This window comes from Sinohyriopsis cumingii, chromosome 2 (assembly GCF_028554795.1).
Source record: "Sinohyriopsis cumingii isolate HCF-2022 chromosome 2, ASM2855479v2, whole genome shotgun sequence".
Taxonomy (NCBI): domain Eukaryota; kingdom Metazoa; phylum Mollusca; class Bivalvia; order Unionida; family Unionidae; genus Sinohyriopsis; species Sinohyriopsis cumingii.
Genome location: NC_142962.1, coordinates 95,358,535 through 95,372,040, shown reverse-complemented (window position 1 = coordinate 95,372,040; position 13,506 = coordinate 95,358,535). Strand labels below are relative to the sequence as shown.

General features: G+C 35.3%; 1 protein-coding gene across 2 annotated transcripts in view; it reads left to right on the top strand.

The window, feature by feature from the left end:
- The first annotated feature begins 3,512 nt into the window (after positions 1–3,512).
- LOC149805413 (fermitin family homolog 2-like) overlaps positions 3,513–13,506 on the top strand; it is a 160,648-nt gene continuing 150,654 nt past the window's right edge. Inside the window, exons 1-2 of one of the 2 annotated variants that reach the window (XM_089949970.1) lie at positions 3,513–3,634; positions 3,927–4,260. In XM_089949970.1, coding sequence (XP_089806096.1) covers positions 4,116–4,260 — 145 coding nt within the window. In that variant the 5' untranslated portion in view covers positions 3,513–3,634; positions 3,927–4,115. The other variant, XM_089949971.1, reaches the window with a different exon arrangement.

Sequence of the window (13,506 nt, the reverse complement as noted above, 5' to 3'; positions counted from 1 at the left end):
TGGTCTCACTGTAAATTGGTATACTTCATGACTCTCATTCACAGCATTATAATGAGGGAGTGTGGTACTGCTTCCATGAGAAGACCAGGAAACCTGGTTTTTACATTTCTCAAAGAGTAAGGGGTTCTGTAAGCTTATTATCAGACTAATAGTAATTATTTGACAAAATCTGGTTTGAAAAAATTGGAGGCAGGGGAGGGGGTGGTGTGATGAAGGAGGCTTGTCATCTACCATGGGTTGATTATTGCATAAACATGGTAGATGTACTATTGACTGGTCAGATGTAACACTGCATGCTGTGGTCATTTAGCTGGAGATCCCACAAGAATGGTTGGATGAATGGATGAATTTACTGATTGATGTTTAAGAATACATCAGCACATGCAAAGACTTTTTAGTGCTGTGCCATATTGAAATATTGTGTCCTGTTCTGAGACACACCACAGTAGACCTTTGCTTATTGGACAGGATTCAGAACTAATGCCCACAGATTGCTAGTCATGCACACCCTCCACTGAGCCACTGCATAACCTCAAGGAAACCATTGACCTTGAGTAGGTGACTACAAACCCTTACACTCAATTACCATAACCATAAATCAAATTCAGAATTGCATAGATCTGACATTGACTTTTATTTCATGAAAATACATGTACTGAGTACCATTCATTGCTGTTGTATTTTTTTAATATTGCTATTGTATTTAGTTGCTATTCCTGTTGTGCCTGTTGTATTTAGTTTCTGTTTGTGTTGTATTTAGTTTCTATTCCTGTGGTATGTAGTTTTAATTCCTATCATATTATGTTTCTATTTCTGTTGTATATAATATCTTTTCCTGTTTTATGTAGTTTTTATTCCTGTTGTATTTCATTTCTATTCATCTTGTATTTAGTTTTTAACATAAATCTGATTCCTGACTCTGGCACAAAATTGTTATTCCTATATCTGGTAGTCATGTGTATATGCATATATGCATATTATTAAGCTTGAGCACTGACCTGGTTCATTACACTTGAGCACTAGCTTGGCCCATTAAAACTGAGCACTGGCCTGGTGGTTTAAAATTGAGCATGTCTTGGTTCATTAAACTTGAGCACTAGCCTGGCCCATTAAACCTGAGCACTAGCCTGGCCCATTAAACCTGAGCACTAGCCTGGCCCATTAAACTTGAGCACTAGCCTTGACCATCAAATTTGAGCAATGGCCTGGCTAATTAAACTTCATCATGGTTTGGTTCATTAAACTTGAGTACTAGCCTGGCCCATTAAAACTAAATACTGGCCTGGTGCTTTAAAATTAAGCATGGCTTGGTTCATTAAACTTGAGCACTAGCCTGACTCATTAAACTTGAGCACTAGCCTGCTCATTAAACTTGAGCACTGGCCTGGACCATCAAACTTGATCAATGGCCTGGCTAACTAAACTTGAGTACTAGCCTGGCCCATTAAACTTGAGCACTAGCCTGGCCCATTAAGCTTGAGCACTAGCCTGGACCATCAAACTTGAGCACTGGCCTGGCTAATTAAACTTCAGCATTGGCCTGGCTCATTAAACTTGAGCACTAGCCTGGTCCATTAAACTTGAGCACTGGCCTGGCTAATTAAACTTGAATACTGGACTGGCTGATTAACCTTTAGCATTGGCATGGCCCATTACAACAGTTGACTTCGCTTATTCAGATTGTTTAATTTATGCTGAAAGATGACAAACTCAGTTTTTACATATTTTCTTTTCTCTTCCATTTCCTTTTCCTTTTTGTTCTCTTTGTTCTTCTGTAACTTATAAATATATGAGATTTATTTTCTTGTTTTCCTAGCTTGCAACCCTTCTCAAAACGTGTACAGTGTGACCCCGCTATAGCACGGTAGTCGGGAGCCATAAAACCCGATCGCGTTATATACCGAACCGTGTTATATGCAACCAAGTCAGTTAGCTGAAGAAAATGTACCCCTCCAAAAGAAATTGGGGGTGGGGGTGGATAATAAATGCGTGCGGTAAAATACGTGCTTCGTCGGCACAGTTGCCATATTGAATTGATGCCTATTAAATGAGAAATATATAAATGTCTACTGTATAGCATGAATAAAGTATCAACACCATGTACTCACCTGCGAACCTCATCATATACATTGAATCCACAATACAAGTGATTCCATCGAAAATATGCACACACAGCTATAAAATATTCATTAATTTTGTAACAGGTCATATTGGTCTGAATTCAGTGGAAAAACATAGCACAATCACGTAACGAATGACGACGCATATTTACTCTAAAGTACGTTCCACGTCGGTAAAAGTTAGTTTGCGTTTTAAGCCGCCGTTGGCATAAACTTTTTCCCTACAAAAAGGATTCTTTCACAGCACAGTTAACGTGTTCCAGTCACGTTGGAAAATGCAAAAATCCATCAGATTTCATCACTTTTATATAATCAGGATTCACGTATATGTACCAATTCATGGTTCTCTAAATAAAATAAACTATTATATTATGTTTTCTCTGTTTTCACTAGAGGTGTATTTCTCATTTAATATGCATCAATTCAAGATGGCAACTGTGCCGACAAAGCACGTATTTTACCGCCCGCATTTATTACCCACCCCCACCCCAACCAACTTTTACTATCTTACATACAAAGCACATTTGATATACTGTTTTACAACTACAAATAAGTTTCAGTGTCTTTTTGAAGTGTAAATATATGGAGTTAAACATCATTCCCATAAGCATACAGTATGTCATGTTGATCCACAAAATATGCTGTATAATAAAGGCAAATTATGCCAATTATAAACCTAAACTGTGCAATACTAAAGCAGGGCACCCAGGGCCATTATATTAAATTTGTCAAATGAATATCAATTATTTCCCCTAGGAAATATATTAACCTTCTTTAGTTCATTTCGTAGGAGGAAGTGTATTGTGCAATTAACCTGTACAATAAAATGCAGATTTCATTGAATATATTAACCACTATGCTAAACATTTTTTTAAAATGAACGATTATCATTGTATCCGTGCTATTTTGTAATTGAAAAGTTTATGAATTTATCATTTAAATATTGATTTTATTTAAAGAGTAACAAGTATCTCAGAGTGAAATGATTCAAACTAAATTTCTGAACTTTATTGCAGTTGGAAAGGTTTGAGCATTACTACGGTAGGGGAACCACACACTCCTCAGGAAACCCCGTCGCACGTCATAAATTCCATTGAGAACTAGTGCGCAATTACTAGTGATCCGCTGATTGGTTGATAATAATGATTGGCACGTGTGGGTGAATCCCTGCTTTTAGGGCAAATTAAATCGATTGTGTTTCACATTTGATATACAGGCCCATTTATGCGTAAAGGAAATTATAGGTTAATTAAATCATAACAATACAAGACGAGACAAACCATAGTTAACGACCAGTCGATCAGTGTAAATAAATGCTTTGATATCGCCCCTCACTGAACACAATCCAATCAAAATCGTTCTTCCAAATCGCCCTAGGATATTTGCGTGTGAGATAAAGTGTTGCCAAATAGGGACATGGGCTTGTTGAATTTTGAGTCACTCTCTTCAGTCCCACCTTTGTAACTATTGTTTTCGATTGGAGTGCCATTACATCGTTGATTTGTTTATAATTGGTAAGTATACACAAGGTATCAACATAGTAAATAGTATTGTAGGAGCATAACGTAGCGTAGGATCGCCAGAAGTTTATCATTTCGGGCCAGGATTGTTTAACTGTTTGTGTAGCAGAGTTGAAGTGACCCAGATAGGGACGTAGTATAGGGTTTAACCAAAGCTTGTTTATGGTACGACTTAACACATTGCATAGTTTCATCGTTTATTCAGATTATTATTAGTCCACAAATATTTTTGTTATCCACTTTTGTGACCTATAACATGCTGATAAAAACTTCTCATTATTTTCAGCACCGGTGTTGAGCAAGAATTTCTTCCTGGATATAAAGATGGATTTATAACCTTGCCGGCCAATATGTGCAATACTTAGTCTCGCATTCGGGCATATCTTGGATTATATGCACAGAGTTTACTGCCAAAAAGTTTAAATTTTGTGCAAGAATCATTTGATTTATCAAGGTTTTTTTTTCTCTCCATAAAATGGCATTTGTAGTGGATGGAACTCGAGCCGATGGCTCGTGGGAGCTGAATGTTCTTGTCACGGATTTACAAGTAGAGAGGACCCTAAGGGTCAAAGGAGACCTGCATGTTGGTGGTGTCATGGTGAAGCTTGTAGATGCCCTGGGTAAGATTTTAATTTTTGGTATTTACTATCAAATCTGCTACATGGTCATATGTTTGTTACATTCAGTTACTATCAGGAATGGATGTCATTAATAAGGTATTTAGAGTTTAGAGGGCTATCCTAATTATGAGTATAGAGTGATTTAAGAGGACTTAAAGAGAATTAGAAGCAGTGGAATTTAATTTTTAGACATGTCAGTGGCCTCTTTAAGCACCTTAAGCAGATCCTGGACCTTGAAATGTTATCTTTGGATCCTCTTTGCTCTAAGACCATGAGTTACTATATATGTTACTTTCAGGAACAAGTTGCCATGAAAGATAATCTCATTAATATAATCAAAGAATTCCTCTGTTGAAACCTGTAGAATATACAGTTAAAAATTAAACAAGTTAAAAGATAGGGCTGTTTATACTTTGTTGGATTTAAAAATGAAAAGTTTTATACATTTTGTTTTACTTGAATTTAATGTAATTTTGAAACTTGTAGAATATACAGTTAAAACTTAAGTGAGTTCAAAGATAGAACTAGAACTATATATACTCAGTAAGATTTAATATTGAATTTTTAAAAAAATTTGTTTTACTTGAATTTAACATTGCTATGCATGTTTAATCATATGGATGCAATCTTCTCTCACCTTGATCCCAGTTTAAAATCTCCAATTTCTGTAGATTGAGAATCTTTGACTACCAATATAAAATGCTTTTAGAGGACCCAGCAAGTACCATTATTTAAGTTGGTGCTATTTGTTCAGATGTAGTTATAAGGTGCTTTAATAAAACAGCTCTTCAGAAACACTTCAGGTAACATCCAGAGATGTTTAACCATTTTTAGACATGTTGATTTATTAGAACACTCATTTACTATCTGGTGCAGATACATGCTAGTTTCATTTGTCATTTGCAATAACATACTTTGTTCCAGATGACTGGCAACATGATGCTTCTATATCAGCATGACAGATGTAACAAAATCAAGTGAAAATCTGTTTATTGGGGGGGGGGGTGAGGGTGTTTTTTTTTTAAATTTAGGTTTTGAAAATCTGGGTGCTCGGCAGATTTTTCTGCTTGTCCATTTAACTGATGGTGTTGTCCCCCAATTTAATCAACAACTTATGTTGTACAGAAGCTTAGGACTATATAAAAAGAAAAATATAATATAGTCCTGCTGAATCGTGACTAGTCCTTCTCACAAAACGCAGATTGGTGTAGAGAGAGTTTGTATCTTTTGAAAATACATTTTTAATGGAACAATCTTTTTTATCTTGCATTTGTGTATTGATGTGCTTGTGCCATTGAGTGTATGCATGTTTCTCTGTGCATAATATGTATATTTGTACATATGTGTGTATGATTACACCAGTTCTTGTGAGAAGAGAAAACAAATTTAAAACCACAGAAACTTGTGTTAAGAGTTGTTTATTCATTCCATTGTGCTTTGTTACTTAAGTTTGTCTGGAAGACAGTAAGTAATACATCTATAAATAGGTATCTGGCCCTCTTAATTGATTGTTGAATATGAATTTATATTATTATTTATATGAGACATGGAAATGTAAAACAACTTTAGTGCCGGAAAGGTAGCTTTAGAAACAACTGTTACATACACTACAGTGAAATTCCCATTTCTTCAATGGACCATTGAGGAAGTCAAATACTAGACCAGGGACATTCATTGTATCAAGCTAAAGAGGAAAGAAACCCAGTCATATGGGGGTGTGGGTACAAAAGGCAATTCCTAAGTTGTTCTTTAGGACACATGTTACTAATTATATGGAAATGGGTGAACATAAAATAGAGTATATATGGGTTTGGCTGGCCATGATTGGTTAATAATGTAAGTTATGTTTTAAGAAATTAATGGATTCTTTTGAGAGCTATTTTAGTTGTAAGTGAAAAAAAATAGAGACATTGTTTTATTGATGGAATTTCAGTTCTTTAACAGTCTTGAGTTTAGAACACTCATTACTAAAATTAGCACCTGACTCTTTGGTGAAGAATTGAAAGCACTTGTTTCAAACACATGCAGGTCCAGAAAATGCCGTGGCTCATCTCCTTTACACAGAAACTGACATCCAAGTTTCATCTATACTGATAAATATTGGTTTGATCATCAGCACTCAGAAATTTTAAGTTACTGAATTTTTAATATGGTGTTTGCATCAGTTTACTATGGGAACTGAATTAGTACCATGAGTCCGTTAAGGATTCACAGTGAGAGTTTGGTAGAATTCACTGGGATTGTTAATCAGAGAAATGATCAGTAGACACCATTTGATTAGTGAGACCTCTTACAGATGACACTCAACACAGATTACAGGGATATAATTCAGGCACTGTGCCTAGATGCCCTTATGCCAGTTAAATTATCAGATGTTTGTTGCTGAAAAATATATATAATTTAATGTTAATTTTAAACATTATGATTTATAACAAAATGTATTTTTTCTAGCTTCATTAGCCTCTAATGTTGGGGGAAAAAAAATTCCTCTGCATAAAGTGTTTTAGTTGTCCTTAGTAATGAATTTTCTGCCCCTCAATAATTCAAATGTAATTTGTAAATTAGTAATCCCATGTATGGGCTGATTATCCAGGATTTGCAGAAAGAAAATAAGTCACATAATTCATCCCGATGCCTATTTAGTCAGATACAATCTGTCATCAGCCTTTTTTCTACATCTTATGATCAATTTAATGCAGGTAGTGCTCCTTCTAGTGTTGCTGAACTTTGCTACTCTAGGGAGTACGCAGGTAATCTGTGCTGCTACTTCATGATTTTGGCAAGTTCCAACATTTCAATAGCCAAACGCTTAGACTTTCCACCACAGCAAAACTGTCATCATTATGAAAACATGCTTTGAAAGGAAACTTGCACGATGCATGCATAGTTTAATCATAAAGACCTGCAGAGGGGTGGAGTAACCAGCTTTTGGAATCACCATAATAACAACTTGAACGCATTTGCAAGTCTGGGCGGCTCAGTGGTTAGCACACTTGGTTTGTGACCAGAAGGGTTCATGTTAGAATCAGATCAAGCTGGGTCTGCTATTATGAAAGGTCTTTGGGCAAGATGCTTGACTCCAGTTGCCAGTAAGCACACTGCAAACAAACTAGTTTGCTGCACTGTTTCCTTAAAAAATTGTTGGGACTGAGTTATTATACCCAGCACCATACTTGCATGCATTAAATGTTGGAGTTGATACTAATATCATCTACATTAGCATGTGCACATGATGTATAATTACATGCCATCTGTGATAGAGATTTCAGACTTTTAGATTGCTGAAAGATATGAAAATTGTGGTTTACCATTTTCTTGGAGTTGTGGATATATGAGGTAGAGTGTACATGTATGTGAAAAAAATGATCTTGTTAGGCAAGCTTTGGTTTATGCTCTGTAGGCGTAGACCTTTTGCAGACAAATTCAGACATTCATACATTAGATGAATCAATGATGCTTCATTTGTAAATTTAAGAGGTAATGTTGGGTACCTTAGATAGGATATAAAATAATTACAAAATGGTACATTTTGGGGAGGGGGTGTTTACAGTGCTAAATCTGCACATATTTGACAGATGCTGTCTGATATACATTGTTCAATTTTGGCTGTGCCATTGAGCCATTGACCCATATTTTTATCTTTGTTGCAAGAAAGTTTCCTTCATAGGTTCTCAAGGGTACATTAAAATGTCCCAACAAAATGAAATAATTACAGTTTATAATAGAAGGACTGAATCAAGCATCCTAGGTGTGTTCATTGCAGGAGTAAGATGGTAAACTTCATTGGCTAACAGAAATGTCTTTGCCAATTTTGATTAGCTTGGGCACCAGTCAAGAATTGGTTGATGATCTTAGATGAAAAGGTAAAGAGGGTCTTTAGCAAAAATGCTATTGCAGTTATTTCCAAAATAGGTTTCTGGGAGGAAAAAATGCAGACTCAAATGTCCAAAATAAATTAGAGTTGCCATACTTTCTCATTTTTCCAGACATGTCTTCCTGTTTTGTCTCTAAATCTTTGTCTAGCCATGATTTTTAAATGTCTAAAAATGTCCAGGATTTTCCCCTGCTTGTTTTTTAACAAACAAGTTTAGGCTTGTTTATTTAGAACCCTGTAGCAGTGATATGTCCACAGGAAACAGTATATTATATAATATATACTCACTGCTATTTATATATGATCGTGATGGATTAATGTGATGTATATTCTATATAACACATTAATACAATACAAGTTGGTTGATACTGATACGGATACACCCACTCTATGGAATGCCCTCTTCAAATATGCTAACCTTGAAACAAATTCTAGAAGGGTTTGGGTTATGTAAGCATGATAAATTTAAATCCAAACGTGAAGTTCTGTGACCATTGAGACTAATAATGCTTTTGGTCACTCGAGCTATGTATTGGTGAATTTCTGCCTTAAATAGTTACTTTTCCAAGATTAAATACTTTGAATCAATCACTGTTGAGTCAGACTAACGCACAGTTCATTAATATTTCCTTGTACACTAAAATAACCATGTCATAAGCAGTAGATGTGGTATTTTAATAGACACGGAATTATAGAAATGTATGGCTTTAGTCTGATGATAAAGCAAATGAGTCCATGTGTAGAGCACTGAAAAAGTACAGAAATTTATAAAAATGTGATGCAAGCATGTGTTCAAATTTTTTTAAATATATAAGTGAATAGGTAAGGATATTTGCAACTCCTGTTTTTGTTTCTATCTAAATGAACCCCTTTTTTGACCAGACATGAGGCTGTGTTGCCCCACTTATTCCATTTCTGGAATGAACATTGTTCAAGTTTTAATTTTTTTCCTGAATGTCTGATGGACAGCTGGAAATAACAGAAAATTACTTTACACATGCAGTTAAAAATTGGCAAGAGAGGGTATCATGTCAACATGCTATTCTATAAGAAAGTTGAGCAAACAAAATCACCATTGTCATTTATGATGCTGTAAAAAAAATCCAGAAGGTCCATGTCTCTGTGACCTACATCTTTAAATCTTTGTGCTTCATATTAGAAAGGTAGAAATCATCCCTTCTACCAAACGTCATGACCTGGTTTCTTGTTACATGTCATAACAGTATATAATCAATAAATTTCTGCATAAGAGTCTGGTCTTTCAAGACAGATTGTCACTCAGGACAGGTTTAACTTTATATCAGTGGCTGAATATTCTTTGTTGCACAATGTATGTACTCGTTGATGTTTGGTTGGCTGGCTTCATTCATTTTGTTTTTGATTGAACCGTACCAGTATGGTCTCTTTATTATTCTTGGGTATTCATTTGAGTGAAAGGGATGAACACATCATCTGTGAGGAACCTTGGGCCTTTATAAAAGTCTTAAATTGTCATTTTCACTTCTTTTCATGTGAAACAGAAACCCATTTCTGATTTAATCACCTGAATGGTTCAGCCATATGGGTTTTCAGTTACACTCATGTTGTATTTGTTAAAGCATTTTAACACACTTCAAAAGGTACAAGGCCCACCTTATAAATATAAAATCTAGGTTGATTTATGAATTCTAGCTCTAGAACAAGTGTTATTTTAAAAATTTAAAACTCTCTGAAGCAATATTAATGTTGTTTTTTTTTTTTTGTTATGCACTCTTCATGTGTCAAAGTAAAAGAAAGTCTCTGGACCTTTTGGAGATATGTAAATTACTCTCCTCAGGATAAAGCCAATAAATGTTTAGAAGTAATTAGAATATTAATAAAGTACAGAAGTGAAATTTTACGTTATATTTGTCCTTTTTTGCGTGCCTGTGCACAATTAAATTATCCCAGTTGCCCATGAAATGGAAATAGGAGTTTTTAATACCTTTTGAGCATATTAAATGTTTTACAATTGCCCTCTGACAATTAAAGTTTAAAAACACACGTACACAAGTTTGGGTCACAGCAGGTACATGTATATAAAATTGTATTTCATTTGATGGTGGCCATATGATATCTGTCTTTTACTTTACAAATGAAAAATGGTGTTGGCATTTTGAGGACTTCAGATTCATTAATCAGGTGCTAGATTCCCCTCGATTAATTGTGGACAAAAGCCTGAAACAACATGACTCCAAGCCCAGCTCAAATGCACAGCTTGTAGCCTATTTCAGAAACTGCTATGCTTGTCCCATGTTTCCCATTATACCCATTGTATGTAAATACATGTACACATATGTGACATCATCATTAAATAAACACTCTGAAATCATTAGCAGAATATAATCAGTATGCATGTTAGGCACAATTCAAGCACATAATAGAGAAAGGTCTTCCACCTTACAAATGGGAACAGGACATGTCAATCATTCTTAATGTAGCTTTAAAAAAAAATCATGTCATATTGTTGCCATGTCTGCAGTGTGTCAGTTTATAGTGATGTCTAGCAGTGGGGCATCATGCTGCAGACATGTAGCATGATGTCCCACCCAGTCACATTATCCTGACACCAGGCTGACCAGTCCTAACACTAACCTCTTAATGCTGAGCATCATGACCATTGTTGTAAGTCCTTGGTATTTGGTATGATTGCCAGGGTTCGAACCTACAACCTCCTGCTTCCGACATGGACAATCTAACCACTAGGCCACCGTTGCGGTGGTCTTAAATGAAAATGGTTCCAATCTGATATCCAATATGTCCACCATAGCAGCTAACTTAAAAATATCGTTGTTACTGAAAAAAAATATTAGACATGGTTTCAACACTTGGAAGTTGAAAGGAAGAAATGACCATAATTCCTGGAATTTTACCAGTAGAGCCTAACTTCTTTTGAGGGACTCGTAGTATTTTTTATTGGGTCAGGTCAGGGGCATATAAATTTGCATCTGTGTAAATTGTAATGCATGACATTGATGGTTTTAAGTTCAGAATCTTAATGTTAAGCTCTAAAGTAATCGGCTTGTTTCAAAACGTAGGAATAATAGAATTATCTTATCATTCTTTACAAATGATCAGCACAGCAAAGTTTGAACCAAGTGTTTAATAAATTGAAATGTTTTATGAACAAAAGGACCAAATATATATGCATTAAATGAAGTTTGAAAGTGTAAATGGATGTAAATTGAATGCTCAGGGACGTGTTTGAATTTGGAACTTTTAATGTTGTTTTCATGATCAGATTTACTTTAAGTATTATATGACCTTAAACAAATACCTTTCAACAAAAACTGAACTCAGATGTAATAGGGTACAAGCAGAAAAGGGTCACTGTGCTGAATAGCTTTTATGCCAGTAATTAATAAAGTTGGAAATCAATGAATCCATCAGGGTGCCATATATACTCGCATACAAGATGAGTCCAACTGCAAACTGCACAGAACCAGATCTGCTAATGCCCCAGCAGATCTAGTTAAGAGGAGGCTAAGAATAATCAGTGGTACAAACATAGACCCTAATCTGCAGGCACATTATGATATGGCAGATCAGCATATTTGTTGTTTGCATATTGGCTCTACTTACAAGTGAATATCTATGGTACAATTTGTCCAATCCATGACTGACCCTGTATAATCTGTTTGTCATATCATTGTAAATCAAGAGACAATAAAGGGTGCAGTATATATATTTAATAGTACTAATATTAGTACCCTTACTCGTACCTCGTGGACAGGGTACTAACATGAGCATATACGTGTTAATGGAACAAGCCGGGTGTGAATCACACCCGGCGCTCTTTTAGCCTAATAATAACACTTCAAACACATTCCTTGCATATAATCCAATAAATAGAGTAGTCCTCTTATTTAATACCGGAAGTATCGAAAATCATCGTAGAAATAGTTGTAAAATCTCGTTTACTTTTTTCAGCCGATATTTTCGTTTAGATTGTCTGCCATGTTATTTCAAATAACGATTACTTCCATTCTCAGCCTCGTTTGTTTGTGTGCCATATTAGGACATTGACGCCTTATTTGGAAATGTAAACAAATCGTAGTAAAAATTTGGCGCCGTTTGGGTCAGAAAATATGCACATTAACAGGTAAATACGGTTTATCGGCAACTTTGAAATTCAGCCAAGAAGCGATTATTCGCACTTGATTGATAATAATATAGCGTAGAATATCCAAAATATGTTCTGGCAAGCCTTACGTAGAAAAGGGGTCACGGCGAGAGTCTCGCGTTGTCTGTCATGGTGGACAGGATAAGGTTAGAGTAACCATACCAATTTATTTTATCGTGTAAGGGCTTAATAAAGTCAAAATAAGCCACACTTCTTTCACAACATGATTATACTTATGTAGTCGATTTCTACACTGTTTTTCTGACTTTAGTGATGATTTTTTTTTGCTCCATTACATGATATGGGATCAGTTCGTAGCCTCAACCACAACAAATCAAGTTGAGGTTACGACATCGTAACTAATATATTTAACTGAAAGTTAAAGTTATAAGCATGTATTTCACTCCTTGAGTAAACAATATTTCATACAGCATTTAGACAGCACATTAAAACTAGAGGGTTTCTTCTGCTTTTATTGCTTGTTTGTACTTTCTATAATAAGGAGCCACATTAACTTGGTATAGTGTTAGACTTGTGATCCAAGGGTTGTGGATTCACTCTCCGCCTAGGCCAGACTGGGTCAATTGTCTCTGGCACTCAAAACTCCTATTTTCTCAGCATGATATAGCCAGTAATGTGTTGAAAGTACCCCAAACAACACAACCAACCAAGTCAGTAAAGTAACTCTGTTCTAGAGAAAGTATATACAGTTAACTTCGTCTGCACACCAAGGGGCCACTTTGATAATATTTTTATATTTTTTTGGAGAAATGTGTTTAAGATTTTCTTATCCTAATCCAAGTCCTTCAAGATTTTTGTTTTGCAAATTATCAGAAATTTTATTCTCGTAGGTTAAGTTGCATTAACATCCCATATTGTACTTTTTGCTAATTTCATTGCCAAGTTCAGTAATTATTCTAGATTTTATTAGCATGTAATAATATGCATGCATGTATTCAGTATCAAGCTTACAATTGAATGATTTTAGTATCTGATTATTTTGTAGACATACCTAACATTGTTTTATTCACAAACACGCCCAAGCAACTGGAAAGGAGTAAACTAATTTTCTGGTGGCGGTGCCAAAATACACACTAGACTGATGTTCAGGAGTTGTTACTAGATAGCCTATGTTAACTGAACTGTCAAATTTGTGCTTGTTATTCTGTATTACATTAAAGGATCATTTATTGATAGCTTGCATGCTTAATTTTACACATTAAATGTATTG